The following is a 15,652-nucleotide window of genomic DNA, read 5'->3' as shown; positions in this document are numbered from 1 at the left end:
AGTGGCTTGTTCAATTCTAAATAAAACCACGATCCCGGTCCAGAAGAGTGAAAGGATAAGATTAAACATTTTAATCTTGTGTAAAGTCATAATAAGTTAAAATCGTGTAAACATGTGCTAATATTAATAAAACTGTTATATTTCATGCTGAGAACGTATAAGGATTAAAAGAATAATCTTAAGTTTACTAATGATGAAACAGCTCCAGGAAATGTTTATTAGACACTTTTAAGTTCGTGTAGTGTTTGTACTTTGCCCTGATTTGGTTTTTAACTAGAGGAGGTTAGGGTATGACTTTCATTTTGTTACTCACATAAAACAATAACCATCGATCGTAGTTTATATAGTTGAGTTCAAAACTAAAATTGTAGTTTTGTAAGTTAAATGAAAATATTCCTTCTAATACTAACTGATCGAATAAAAAAACTTTGAGATTGAGATATTTCACAACTTCAAGTTGGTTTTCAATTACTTTATCCCTCCACTTTTCTAAGAGTGCATTTTATAGCAACTCTTTGAAAAATGTAACTCTCTCTGTTGTATCTCGTCAGTTAAAAAAAAAATAAAATCCAAAGTCGTTTGATAATATAGTATGATCTTGTCATTATAAAAAGAGAGAGATTATAAGCTTCGGTGGAAGTTTCCTTGTGGTGATTTACCTCCAAGGCCGAGATGGGATCAATTGCATCTCGTGAAACTGTACTGGTCTGGAGATAAGATATTCTCTTACAAATAAAACTGCATACAGCCTAAACGATGCTATTGAAACACATGATTTGGCAGGAAATTGGAGAGATAATGCATAGCCCTGGTTTTGTATAAGTATTACTGCCACATTTCTTAGTATAGAAAGAGACTGTTATATCAATAATTCCATCTGAGTACGGTCAGAATCTGGCATTAGCAGTACATTAGAAGCAAGTTTATCATTCCCAGAACGACAGATACGTTCTCAGCCATAATAGTTCATTCTTTAGTCTTGTAACTTTTATGATAACTTGATACTAACTATGATAACTTGGTATGGCCCATGGTTGTTTGCGCTACCGCTTTACTCAACATCTTTACTTTGTTCCATGATGTTAACGGCAGGATCTTACCTAAACTGTTTTTACTGTCTGTGTTATTTAGAGAAATAGAACACACTTCTGCGACAGAACAGGAAAGTATACTTAGTTTATTCTTCCTGCCTTAGAACGCCATAGAACGCCCAGTTCACTTTATTTCGCGTTTTAATGTCCAAAGTATCATTGGTCAAGTATTTGCACACATACGTTACACGCTGCGTGTACGATTAGGTGAAGATAAACCTACCTCACTTAGAAAAATACTTCGTCCCTGTATTGTGCTATCTATCCTCATGGAACTAGATAGAATTTTTATAGTATAGGCTCATTATAGGTCTAAGGACTGGTTTATGTAGCACACTGGTAAAGACAGTTCGGAGGCTTCAGATGGTCGATCTCTCTGACACAGCGAAACGACGGCGACGGAGATCTGACGCCAGCAGTTGAAATTTGGCTGGGGAGAGAGATTTGTATGTAGGTTTAAAGAGGATCCCTCGTGTTACACACGCCAGAAAGCCTTGATCACATCAATCATCACCGCCGTAGTAACCACATCCTTGTTCAAGTAATATGCCAACTGAATAACCACCCTGGTCAGCTGAAGGATGGTGGAATGGCCTCAACTGAAACCGTACTAGTCATCACAGAGTGTAAGGTAAAAGTCCTTTCACTAGATTCCTGTCCAGTGCACCTTTTTCAGGAATTTAGAATTTATTCATAGGACTTAAGTCAGAAACGCTCCTTAGTTATGTTACACAAACCTACGTTTATTTTCTCATTGTCACGTCTTATATGTCATCCCCTTATTGTGTCACTCATTTCCTGTGCATGACATTTTATTCGCACCAAAAATAATTTTAGATATATTTTTAATCCTATGTGTCGAGTGCCGTACAGTACCAAAATAATTATGTTTAATTACATACCTTTCAAGTTATAATTTTTTCAGTAGTATTTCAGAGTATATACAGCTCTGACCTCTATTTTAGTACCAACAACCAACTTGCACTTTGTACTACTCCACTTCCGTTCCCTTCCAAATACATATTCTTTTGCTCTTCACCACTGTCACAAATTAGGGATTCTCGTTTTTGATCGGCCATTTTAACGTTACATTTTCTTGAGGTGTGTGTGTGTGAACTATAAACTTATCAGTTTTTGGCCAGAGTTTTCAGTGTAAAATTGTGAACTGTTGCAGATTGCAAGTGTTTATTTCCCAGTGAATACTTTATTTATCGTATGTCCATCCAGAATCTAAACACATTTGGTAAGAATTTAGTCAATAAAACCTCCCTCACTCAAAGGCTTTTTCCTTGATCTTAGTTGTTTATCCAAAAATAGAATAATATTAGAAAGGAACTAGTTATCTTGGTCAGTATACTTAATTTAATCGGACTTTCACTGCATTTTTGAGATTAGGCCATATTGGTTTCCATTAGCTTATAGGCATATCAGTTATTTTCCAATCATTTTCTTATGTTGAGTTAGGTTAGCCTTGGTCAAGTTAGGCCTTAGGGCAATGACTATGTTTGTGTTAGATTGTTGGCCTTAAAAGTGTTTTAGGATAACAATTCAATTATTGAGGCAGTTTATGGTAAAAGTCTCATTTGCTTAATTTTATGGCACTTGGTTGGGTGTGTCACAGATTAGTAATTGATGAAATTATGAGTGTTTATATTCAGATTACTGCTACTTTTGCATGTTACTGTACCACTAATTAAATATAAACAGCAAAATTGTGTTAGTAAGCACTCCTTTTGGCTTCCTCTTTTGGAAGTTTCATAATGGTCTTAGATCCTATCACTAAGCAAAAATATTTATACAAATTGACTAGGCCTACCTAGGCTTATTTTAGGTCCTGATTGTGAATTTCAAAGAAGTGTTTGAAAGGAAATTGTTAAGTCGGGGAAAAATATGACGGATAATATTCATCATGTCTTCCAATTCATACATTGTTTACACAATTAACGGGTAGGGTACGATAAGCGGACCCGGTTTTTTATATCGAAATTGGCAAACGATATTAATTAATCATAACCATTGATATAATCAGTCAATACTGATTAATTATTTTGAACTATTAAATAAAATAATCTATATCAACAGCTGTAAACACTTTAAAATAATAGACGTAGGGTAATATTTAAATTTTACATTTATAAGTAATTTTGATTATTAAGAATGGCAGTCAATTTTAGAAAACTACACAACATTGCTTTGAAAGATGATAAAATATGTTTTTTGTGGCTTCAACATGTTGGATTCGTACGGAAAAACCCATTATGTGAAATTTGTGGGAAAGAAACAACTGTAACTGTGAGAGGAACAAATATGGTCGTCTTCAGTTTTCATAATTTTTGGTTAGGGCCTATAATAATTTGTTTGATCACTGTAAATATTAAATAGATATTTTAACTTAAAACATATGATTGTTATTGAGGACAATAGGTACTTTTATATTGATTGATAGTCTAGGATTTGAGATGCGAATATTAGGTATCGATGACTACATTATTTGATATAAAAAGCCGGGTCCGCTTATCGTACCCTAAACCCCAATTAACTTCTTGAAATGTTTCGGCCTCGCCTTGGAGAGCCATCTTCAGTAAACAAATGTTAAACCAAAACTTAAAAAAAGTTAATTTTAGGAACTAGCCAAGTAATTAAACAGGTTGATAGTAATGCCTCCGGCCATCAGTGCTGCTTCACACTGTTGGCAGTAAACAAAATGCACCCCTCGATATAGAAGCGATTACAAAAATATAAAACTCCAGAAGGCTGATCCCTAAAGCTTGAGAGCTAAATATATTTAAAACTCACCTATCCATATTATTCTTAGGCAGAGCAATGACTGACAATTGCTTGCTACTGTAGAACTGCAGAAAGAATTTAAATTCCCAATATAATGTAAAGGAGATCAATGCGTCTCTTCTATCCATTCTATCGCAATAATGTTGAAGCCCTATGGTTACTATATTATCCGGTGGACACTCTTTTTAAAACAGTTTTTTTCACTTAGGGCCATATAATGTGAAGGAGATCAATGCGTCTCTTCTATCCATTCTATCGCAATAATGTTGAAGCTATGGTTACTATATTATCGGTGGACACTCCTTTTTAAAACAGTTTTTTTTTCCACTTAGGGCCTAAAAAACTACATAATTAGAAAAGCAGACCTTGTTTTGACTTACTGTAAGATTACACATGTTATTATGACGATATAAGCAGGTTTATAAGTTTCTTAAATATGTTGCTAGTTTGTACCAAAGTTAAAGACATCCTTTTACAAGCACTCATGTGATCTGAGCTTGAATTTGGGTACTATCTCAAGGATGATTTTTTTTGCCAGAAAACGGAAGGCGCCACCAAAGCACACACTGATGGCCTGGGATCATGGTTTAAGCTGCGATCACATTTGTCGTATAAGAAGCGGGTACGGTCAATAAGCGGACCGGTTTTTTATATCGAAGAATATAATCATCGATACCTAATATTCGATACCTAATATTCGCATATCGAATCTTAGACTATCAATCGATATAAAAGTAGTAACAATCATATGTTTTAAATTAAAATGTGAATTTAATTATGTAACAAATAATAAAATGAACATCAAAATCAGGGAAACTCATAACTTTAACTAAATGAAAACAGAACGAGAACAATCAAACAGCAAAACTATAAATAATAAAGAAATGATAACAAACATTGGGAATAGAAAATAAATTAGAAAAAAAAAAATAACTTTAACTAAATGAAACAGAACGAGAACAATCAAACAGCAAAACCATAAATAATAAAGAAATGATACAAACATTGGGAATAGAAAATAAATTAGAACAAAAAAAATAATTAGAATAGGAAACTGAAATTTGTCGAACTATCTACATGTCTTCGCCTGGGTAGCAATTTTTTACAGCTTTTAAGAAATGGTTGAATGAGTCCTCTTCAGAAAACCGTACCTCTCTTCTATATAAATATTCACAGAGGTGATCTGCAAGAAGGTCGGCTGCTATACCAGTTCTTAAACTACGTTTTAAGGTCCCACGAACTTTCAATTGTCTGAGGTGTTGGACCAGTTGCTGGGTTTAAAAAGTTTTCACTATGGTTCACAGTAAAATGGACAAAACCACAATCACTTAGTCCAAAATATGCTTTCCACATATCTGTAAACTATGGTTGTTCCAGGTTTCACGTGTTTTTAGTACGAGAGGAATGAGAGTTTTTGCATCTCATTTGTTTTCAGGACAAATCTCTATCCTTATCTACCCCCACGTTTCTGTCCTTCCGGTATAGTTTCTATTAAACCTAGATATCCAGGTTCCTTTCTACCAACCTCCCTTTGTTATTTTTGCGTTTACCAATTTTACATTCGTCAATTTCCACCACCACTCCAGGGACCTCCAAGCTTTTCTTCCCTATTAAAACTTATCATCTATCCAAACAAAAACACACTTCCCTGCAAAACGACAGCCAGTTCAGATATCGTACTTCTAGATGGAGTGTGTAAATCAGAACTACACTCAAGAATTAAAAAATCGTAATTTGTCTGATTTCTGGAAAAAAAAAAGTACATTAAAGTCAACAATATTGCGTAGTCCGAACTTTGACCCTTCAAAAAAAGTATTCTTCAGTGCGTTTTTACTAAAGTTATGTCCACCATTACCTTCTTTCTTGCATCTGAATACGACCATGTTTGCACCTCTGACAGTTTACATTCGTTACCTTACCACAAATATCACATACTGGGTTATTAGGTACTAACCCAACATTCTGAAGCCATAAAAAAACATGTTTTTATCGTCTTTCAAAGCGATTTTCGTGAAGCTTCCTAAGATTGACAGCCATTTTTAATACACAATGTTACTTATGTGAAATTTAAAATATTACCTTAACCCTTAAAGCGCCAAACAGTTTCAGCTACACTCTGGATTAGCGCTCATTTATTATAAAAAATTAAAATTAGATTTTCTCAACGCTAATTTTAATTTCTTTTTTTAGGTAACAAAATAAAACAGAAAACTGCAAAAAAATATCTTTTATCATACTTATTGCCCAAAATACACATGATTTACTACGTAGCGTTCCACTCCTATTTATAAATTTTACCCAATGCTTTACTGTTCCTTTTATTATTATGTATATCAATGATTGACATTGCGTGCTTATATGTACTAGAATAGAACTAGAAAATAAGTATATTACATATTTAATACAAAGTTATAATAAAAAATTAAATTTTACACGCAAAAAATTTGAAAACCAAATATTTTCCAAATTCTTAGTCCTCTAACGGGTGTTATTTTTATAATAATTACAAAAAATGGTTTTCAGATGTTTATAGAAGTAAATAACATTGTAACGCTTGTTGGAGTAAAAACAAGCCTAAATAAATAAAATAAAACATAAACGTAGAATTTCGGAACAAGAGCTAAAATACATAATTATAAATATAAGGAGTAAAATATATTTCTACGAGGAAAAAAAGACTTGTATCGCCATTCAAGAAACTGTTTATTTCAAAAGTTTATAAATATATAACTTTCATAAAAAGATGATCATATAACACATAAAACTACACAGTAGTTTACCGATCAACTATTCGCACTGCTTCAACAGGATATGAAGAAGAACACAAAAGCTGCCCGGCGCGCTGCGAGGCAGTGGACGTACGCATAAATGCGCTTGCGGCGTTGAGCAATACTACCAAACTGCCAGCTGTTCAACAAAAACCGGTTCAGTATCGATCGTTAAACACAAAGATTGTCACGTGATGTGGTACAGCCCCTCTACACTACTGTAACATACACCCCTCACAGTCTAGTGGACAAACTCTGAACTAACAGTGCAAAATAGTAAAAACAATTATATTGGGCGTCTACGCGCTTACGGCGTTCAGAGCAAAGTCGATCCTCGCGCGCATATGCGCTTACGGCGCTTTAAGGGTTAATTGTATTATTTGAAAGTGTTTACAGCTGTTCATATAGATTATTTAAGTTAATTGTTAAAAATAATTAATAAGTATCGATTGGATTATATCGATGGTTATGATTAAGTAATATCGTTTGCCAATTTCGATATAAAAAACCGGGTGCTTATTGGACCGTACCTAAGAAGCTACATTTTAATTTATCTTCTGTAATTTTCACAACTAGTTTGTGTGTGGTTACCATTTAAACTCGGAGGTTATCTAAACTTTTGATGCGAGAATAGTATCCAATGAAACAGCCATTGCTATGACATCAGTGCGGATGCGCTGTGGTATACACATGCAATTACAAACAAAAAACTATTATTTGTACATTTTTGCATTAAATATAAATTTTACTTTGTAAACTATACTGTTTTTAAACAAGCTTCACAAAAATCTTTTAATTATTTCGGTTTTAAATATTTTAAGAACTGTATATTATTTATTAACGTAAATATTGGTACTGGAGGCTATTAATAAGTGCTACAGAAAATTAAGTAAATGAGTTGTGTTAATAATTTTTTTACTTCAAATATATTTTCAAAATATGTGCTAATATCAGCAGACCTTGATTTTCAGTTTTTTAGTGTCAATAGATTTGTGCATTGATATTATCTTCTCACAGAATTGACCAAAGTTACTATTAAAATTATAGTAATAAAAGGGTACCTTTCTCTTTTCAGATATATATTATGAAAATATCAATTACATTTACAGAAATTTTATGTTATGACTTCAAGTTTATGTCACCTATCAGTACTAGAACTTTTAAATGAATACTCAGACAAGTCACCCATGGGTCAACTGATAAATGACCTAGTGACTGCTCTCTACAGACTTGAACAAAAAGTTTTAATTGAGGTTTCATTAGTTTTTGTCACTGTTTGAAGTTGTTCCAATGTAAAGTAACCAATTATGTGATTGAGTAACAAATTATAAATGCCCTTTAGCCTTGCTTGCTTTAAGATATATGTATGAGATATGAAAGTTATTTTGTAGTATATAGAGCCAATCAAAGAAAATGGTTAAGGAACTAATTTGTTGACTTGCGTGTAAAATTAGGCACAGTGCTTTGATCTCAAAAAATGATAAAAAGGTTGTCAAGTAGGAACATAAAATGGTTGCTTACAATAACCTGAATTTTATTCTGATCGAGAAAAGTGGGCATTATGCTACCAAGCAAGTAATACAGAACATTTCATACACACACAACAAATAGTGATTAATCTCTTTCAGTAATTTGGTATTATTTTTTTTTTAGTAATTTGAAGGCCACTGTTTTTGGAAGGTTTTCTTACAGGGGATCTAAAATAACTACATTACTAGAAAGAGACTATTTGATTTACTGAGAAACGTACATATGTCATTATGATGATCATTCTTGTTTTCTCAATGTTTTCCCAAAAGGAGGAAGCAATGTCGGTAAAAAGTTGGACGATCCAGCACGTGATCTGAGGTTGGTAAGTACCGATCAGAAATGCCTCTTGCCATTATTGCGTGCTTCAGTGGTGCCTTCCGTACTTCTGGCGAAAAAAGTAAAAAAATCCCTCAAGACAGAACCCAAATTCAAGCCTAGATCACATGAACGATTATAAAGGTTGTCTTTAACTTTGGTACTACTAGTAACATTATTTTTGATAACCAAATACAAACCTACTTATAACCTACATAATAACAAGGTGTGGATAGGGACAGAGTGGCACACTTCGTGCCAAACAAGACAAAACAAGAACTGATTCTCATAATGACAGGTAATTTTTACAGTAAGTAATTAAGTCTGTTCTTTCTAATAATATAGTTTTTTTAGGTCTCCGGTAAGAAAATGTGTTGAATAATAGTAGCCTGCAATAATACCAAAGTACCTCTCCTTCTTGTAGTTTTGAGATTGTACTTCCCTGTATAAAAAATAAACATGAACTAAATAGAAATGATTACATTAATGGCTACAATTTAATATTTTCTCCAACATAATATGATGATGAATTTGGTGTAGACAGTTCTCTACACTAAAAACAAATAAAACTCTCCAAATCAAACAAGGTAAGAGTACACTAGCTCACATGTCATGTAAGGAATAAGCACTGTCATCGAAGTTGATCTTGTCTGTATAGAAATGAAGTTTCTTATAATATTAAGTCTGTAGCTCAATTAATTCTTGAAATATTTTACGAACAGGCAGACCGGAGAGAAATTTACCAGCCCCATGGGTGATGGCCATAAAGAAAAACAAAACATACTAGTTCAAAAGTTATTTTGTGTGATGTGTTGGTTACTGCAGGAAGCTTAAGAAGAGAAAAATAAAAATGTAAAAAATTGGAAGTTGTTAAGAGAAGCAGTAAAGTAAAGTCATAGTAATACATCTTTAGTATTGAGAGTACCAGAATCTTTTATATCTTTACTTCCCCATCCTCTCCTAATATTAGTCTGTATCTATTCTGTTTATGCATGGTAATAAAGCAAATATATCAATACGTTCAATTTTTTAAAAGGTGATCCTGAATTCTGGTGAAATTCTAACCATGCATTTTGTTACTTGCAGACCCCTTTGCTGATGCAATCAAGGGTTCTGATGATGATGTCCAGGATGGTCTTGTGCATATAAGAATCCAACAGCGTAATGGTCGTAAGACCTTAACTACTGTTCAGGGACTTTCTTCAGAATATGACCTGAAAAAAATTGTCCGAGCATGCAAAAAGGTAAATTAGTGTAGACCATTAGTAGTTCTTTCTGTTGTTATAATTAGCATTTCTTGTAAAATATTTTAAATTTATTTCTCTGTATTAATGTGGAAAATTGTGTAGTAACTGTATTACACCTGGTTTATAAAAGGTTTACCTCATTCAATGATATCAAAGTAAGATGGTATACTAAAACTACTGGCTTGATATTTTTATAGACCATTGAGCTTTTTAAGACATTTTGTCATTGAGATTTTGGATAGTCTTTAAGGTAAACCAGTGTAGATTATTGTAACACTCTGTATACGCAAGCAAAATCAATACTCAAAGAGTTTCATATTTCTCAAGGAAGCTTTAAAATTGGAAATTTTTTGTTCAACACCTGTTTTTTACACACAGGTGTAAAACGCTATGTATGATACATAAAAGTAGACTAATTTACTTACTAACTCGACTGAGAGCTTGAAAATTAATTTCCCTCCTCACTTTCACCCAAGAAGTTATACATCTTCTTATCCTTTTATTCACTGTTCAATTAGAAAACCATCTACTATATATTTACTTAATACATGTTATGTAAAGTACAAACACTAAGCAATAAACAAGGGGTTATATCTTGAATTATAAAGGAATTGCTTTCATCAGATAATTTATCAGCCAAATGATTAAAATAAAAGAAGTTTTGTCAAACATCAAAATAAATATGAAAAAGAAGCTTTGCAATGGCAGCAATTACATTTTGTTAAAAATTATAACATTTCATAACGCGCCAAAGCTCGCACCCACATTCTGAACATAAGAGGTTGTGCGAAGGCATATTACTCGAGTTTAAAAGTGAATTAATTCTAGCTTAGAATTTCTGGAAAAAATGCTTTTAAAAATCTGTGTCACCTGTCTTATTGCTTTTCTGCAAACATTAATAAAAATACTGAAACATTTAAGTTTGTCCCAAAAAAAGTTTGCATTCTGCATGTTTTGTTTATAAATTAATAATTTTTCAGTACGTGGGAAGTTGCACATGAGCAATTTGCCTTGCTTATACAAATAGGCAATTCAATGAAACATTGGATCACAAATCAAAGAATAAGTTTATTTACAAGATATAATATTAAAAATTGTATATGAAAACACAAATTTAGCAGTATTTGTCTGATCCTAGATTGACCACATCACGTATCCTGTGTTTTATTGCTCATCAAATACTATACTCTGCACTTTGTCATCCTAAGTTCATCAGAAATGATCATTGAGTGATAAGTTTATCTTCTTCAAGTGTCATATTGTTAGCTTTGTGGATGATAAAGGCATTCCTCCAACATTGAGCATGAAGAAAACATCGTCATTGGCCAACGATTTAGTATTATTGCCAAGCTGTATTGTAAAGCATGGCATCACAGACATCAACCCCACATTTGTGTTTGTTGTACAAAGTAATCATGGAAGACTTGTGGTTTTCTCCACTATCCCTGCCTATCTCATCTGTCTCATGCAGGGTTTATATGAAAAGAAAAGATTTGTTTTTCTTAGGTTTGTAGGAAACCAATACTGCATTGTTTGTAAATACAAACATCAAGCTGTTGATTGGACGCTTGTTTCCTTTTGGGTATGTTGTCAGCTTTGTAGGAATCTTTTTTTTGTTTTTTCTAATGGTTCGAACAATCGTGACGTTTTTTCAAGTAGATCTTGAGGCTGGGAGGTAGAAACATTGTTACATGTCACATTCCGCCCCATATTTGGAGTGTGTGATGCCAGTCTTAAAATGGCTCTAACAGAGTTGTCCAATTGAAAAATTTCTCTTCTTTATTTAGAAATATATTATATACCTCCATGTTACATGTGCAGAAGCTCTTTGAATCACTCATTTATCATACTTTTTGCCAAATTTACCATGTTTTTTGAAATGTACACTCTAAAACTAGACTTCCCTCGGAGGTTAGGTAACATTTCATCAATATTCACTGTGACTGCAGTTCTTGCACAAGCGTACAAACTCATAAAATGTCTCTCTTATGCAATAACATTTATGTACCGATTTCCTTAGTCGGCGACCTTCTGTCTCTCGGTCATTGAAGCTTACGTATCTCAACAAAAATTTATACCTAGTGAGGCTCATGAATAATCTGAAGATTTCAACTCCAAAACCATAGTTTCTCCACAAATCAGACATTGTTATCGCCAGAGTAAAGTACGCCTTCTAAGTAAAGTAGTCCAATCAGTTTTTTCCCACTATGTTGGTTTTTCTTCCATTCCTTTTTCATTCAAATTCTCCTCTGATTTAATTTATCTTCTGGTTCGTATAGTTGACAACATTTTGAAAAAGTTGATCAGGATAAAATAACATCCAGCATTCTTATTCAGTTTTTGCATTTCTACCTGGCATTGAAAGCTGAGTTACAATTTTATGTCTTCTAATGCCATTAGGTCTGTTTTGTGGCCTGTCAGACCTAATAGTAGGGTTTAGAATATCCCTCCCCTTATAGATAAGATTAGTAAGAATCTGACCTGGTATCAGGATGTTCTGCTAATTGCCTTCAATCTCGGCGTTAATTTCAACATCATTGTCGTCAGATGACTCATGTCCTCCTCCTTCATTTACACTTTCCTCCTGTCACACTCGAAATCATTCACCAATTAATTTCCATTTACCTCACTTTTATGTGATTCATTTTCACTTAAGAACCGATTCTAATAAGTTCCGTATTCTTTGTTCATCCACATAATTCATGTTCAAGCAAAGAATAAAATCACAATGTCACAAATATGTTAAAAACTGAATACTTATACACTCTGTGAGTATTTACTCAGAGTGTAGAGTAAATAAATAAATTTATTTCTTCATCTATTTAACAGATTTAGAAATAAGCACTTCGGGAGAGATTGCACAAAGGCATATTGTTGGGGCAGATGGGTCCCAGCGCTCCACTACAATATAAACCACTCACAAACCTAGAGGGCAGGAAACTAAAAATTGTCAAGGTCACATGCAGGAGTGTATTGGGACGGATAAACGAGACACCCTTCTACTAGCACTGATACCAACTAAAAAACATTGAATTACTAAAATCCATTGTTGGATGCGATGGATGCGAGCTCTCGCGTATTAATGTAGAATAGAATGTAGGTGTATTAATAAACCTTTATTTATCTTGGTTGTGCTTGTGTGTGCGCATGCGTATGTGTTTTTACATTTTATTCTCTTTAATTGCCGTATTCCTGGATTCGCAGAAACACCCAACACCTGACTTAGTTATTAGGCTTAGTTATATACCTTCATCACTAAGTATTTTTCCCATTTTTAGGAGTTTTTGACATAACACAAAATTTACAGTTTAATAGGATAAATAGTTAACAATGTTACAAACATCTCAAATAATGTTAATTTTTCAAATAATTACAAAATATTACCACTATCACACAACTATCTGAGAATAAACATATGAAAACACATTGTAAAATATCAACGTAACCATTCCCGAACTTGTGTACGATTCTAAGCACATGGCATCCAAGTACTTTGAGTAATGTCTATATTACTACACCACCCACTTGACAGGACATTTCTTTCATAATAGAACACCAAGTAACACAATTTAACAGTTGATACAACAAAAATAAAACTGCTGATAATACAAAAACAATTATACTCGGGTTTGGCGTTAAAGGGTCAATTGATGAAACCATTGAGCAAACCCCCAAAACTGATCATCATATTTTTAATACGCAGTATTTCATTACCACTGCTGTAAAACATAGTTACAGTTGTGATAAATTCTAAAATGTAGTACTCTTGTAGAAAGGTATGATAATAAGCATTTTAAAAGGTCTAGTTTGTTTTATATTTTTATTAGAATAAGTTATAAACATAACTAACCAAAATTTAAAAAAATAATAAATACAAAAACGTTCTTCTATGAGAAAGTTAGTATAATGGTCTGGCAATTTTTGTCAGTGGGAAAGTTGGTGGAGAAGACCTTGTATAAAAACTGTTTATTTTTCATAACATACGTTATGGGCTACGTGGTTTGGGCTACAAATAATGTCAGAAGTGGTTTGTGTGAGTCGACCCGATCTCAAGGTTGGCAGTTGCCCAGGCATTGCTACAACTCAACCAACCTAGTATTGTACTTCAATTGAATTGTTGTACATACCTCAAACTAGCTCATTAAATATTCTACAGTGAATTATTTTCTTATTTACTTTTGTCAATTAAAGTGACAATGAAATCTGTAAATGCTAGTAATATGTATTGTATTTACTATCAAAATCGTAAAAAGTATTAGTAATTTTAAATGTAAATAATTGGGTTGTTAGATGTATGTAATAGAATAATGTTTTCAAATGACATATCAAGCAATATTTCAGAGAACTTGTCTGCACAGGACTGTGATCAAGCACCCATAATATGATTAAGTGAGACTAGCAAGGAAACATTTGCCAGTGGTTCACCAAGTTATACTGTTTATTGATACAGTAAATAGAATATCAACAGTGACTGTAATGTTACAGGAATTTGCCTGCAATGGGACTGTGATCGAGCACCCAGAGTACGGTGAGGTGTTGCAGCTCCAGGGTGACCAACGAGAGAACATTTGCCAGTGGCTTACAAAGACAGGGCTAGCCAAACCAGACCAACTCAAAGTACACGGTTTCTAAATGGAAAACGCTACACTTCAATTTTTTTAACAAAATTTTTTTGCAGTTTTATATAGATTTGATCAACAATTCTTTTGTATGCAATTTTAAATAATTCACGTACGTTTTTCATAAATACTCGATTTTGTTTATTTTACTGTAACTCGGTTGATTTTGTTTTAACTCATTTAGTGATTTTGAACTGGTTAAATTAAAACCTCGAGCAATGAGTCTGCTTTACTGGAGATAGTATGTATCTAGATGCTATCGATATATTTAGAGAAAATTATTCGAAATAATGTTTATCACGAGAACGCTGTGTATAGAGGCACAAATATCAGTAAAAATAGCTTGTTTATATAGACAATTTTCTTTTCCACTGTGCCTTTTTGATATCGGGTTATTGCCTAATGGATATCACGCTGACATGGTAGACCCGCCAAGGCGATATACTCTAGAATAAATCACAATGTGATATGATACACATGGCTATTTATTTATTTCCTGTTATTTGGTGTTAGTACCTATTGGTGTTGTACCAAATTTATAAGTTAACTGTAATGCTACTACATATTAATTCCAGTAAATAACGATTTCAACTGCTGTTAATTGTGTATTATTTTTCCTGACATACAGTACATAATGGGTACATAGTGAATAATCAATAATTGAAGTTCTCAGTAGAGCAGCAATCTGTGGAAGACAAATCTGAATACATTACTGTATCTGTGCTTAACAACAAAAGGTACTTGCCGTTTAATGTGTACTGTGCTAATGTTGCATACACTGTTCAAAATATGAGTAACAAACAGTTGCATCAGTCTGTTAGTTGTTATGAGTTTAATTGAAGTAACACTAAATTATCAAGGAAGGAACTAAAGAAATCTATGAAAGAGAAAAGTGTGGGTTTAATTTTTTTAGGTAGACATATTATTTCCAATAAAAAATCAAACCATGAGTTAATCCTAGATTGTCATTGAAATTCACTTGTCAATAGATGTGGAACCCTGATGTATGGTATTAACATATCACTTGTCAATAAAGATTTACGTGATAAAATCATTGTGGTGGTATGAATGTTAAGTTTTATACCAATTGCAAGAGAAACTTCCATAAAACTGAAATTTTTCTTGTCTTTCAGCATTAGGAGAGTATTAGTTACAGATTTTAGAATAAACATTGCTTAGTTTTAAAATTGTTCTGCTTTGCAATACTTGATTGGTTGATGTGTCAAGTTGTAATTCAGTAAATAGTAAATTCAACCATCAGCAGGTGAAATTTGTTTTCTTTATTTTACTGTAAA

At 33.0% G+C, this 15,652-nt stretch overlaps 1 protein-coding gene across 1 annotated transcript; it reads left to right on the top strand.

Moving 5' to 3' along the window:
• Positions 1 to 2,120: 2,120 nt before the first annotated feature.
• Positions 2,121 to 14,953, top strand: LOC124361288 (eukaryotic translation initiation factor eIF1). Its single transcript, XM_046815336.1, has 3 exons — positions 2,121 to 2,334; positions 9,578 to 9,735; positions 14,224 to 14,953. The coding sequence occupies exons 1-3, from the start codon at positions 2,307 to 2,309 to the stop codon at positions 14,368 to 14,370; spliced, it is 333 nt and encodes a 110-aa protein (XP_046671292.1). The 5' UTR covers positions 2,121 to 2,306; the 3' UTR covers positions 14,371 to 14,953.
• Positions 14,954 to 15,652: the final 699 nt, after the last annotated feature.

Source organism: Homalodisca vitripennis, chromosome 1 (genome assembly GCF_021130785.1).
Source record: "Homalodisca vitripennis isolate AUS2020 chromosome 1, UT_GWSS_2.1, whole genome shotgun sequence".
In the NCBI taxonomy this organism is placed as follows: domain Eukaryota; kingdom Metazoa; phylum Arthropoda; class Insecta; order Hemiptera; family Cicadellidae; genus Homalodisca; species Homalodisca vitripennis.
Note: the sequence above shows the minus strand (reverse complement) of the source record. Positions and strands in the feature narration are given on the sequence as shown.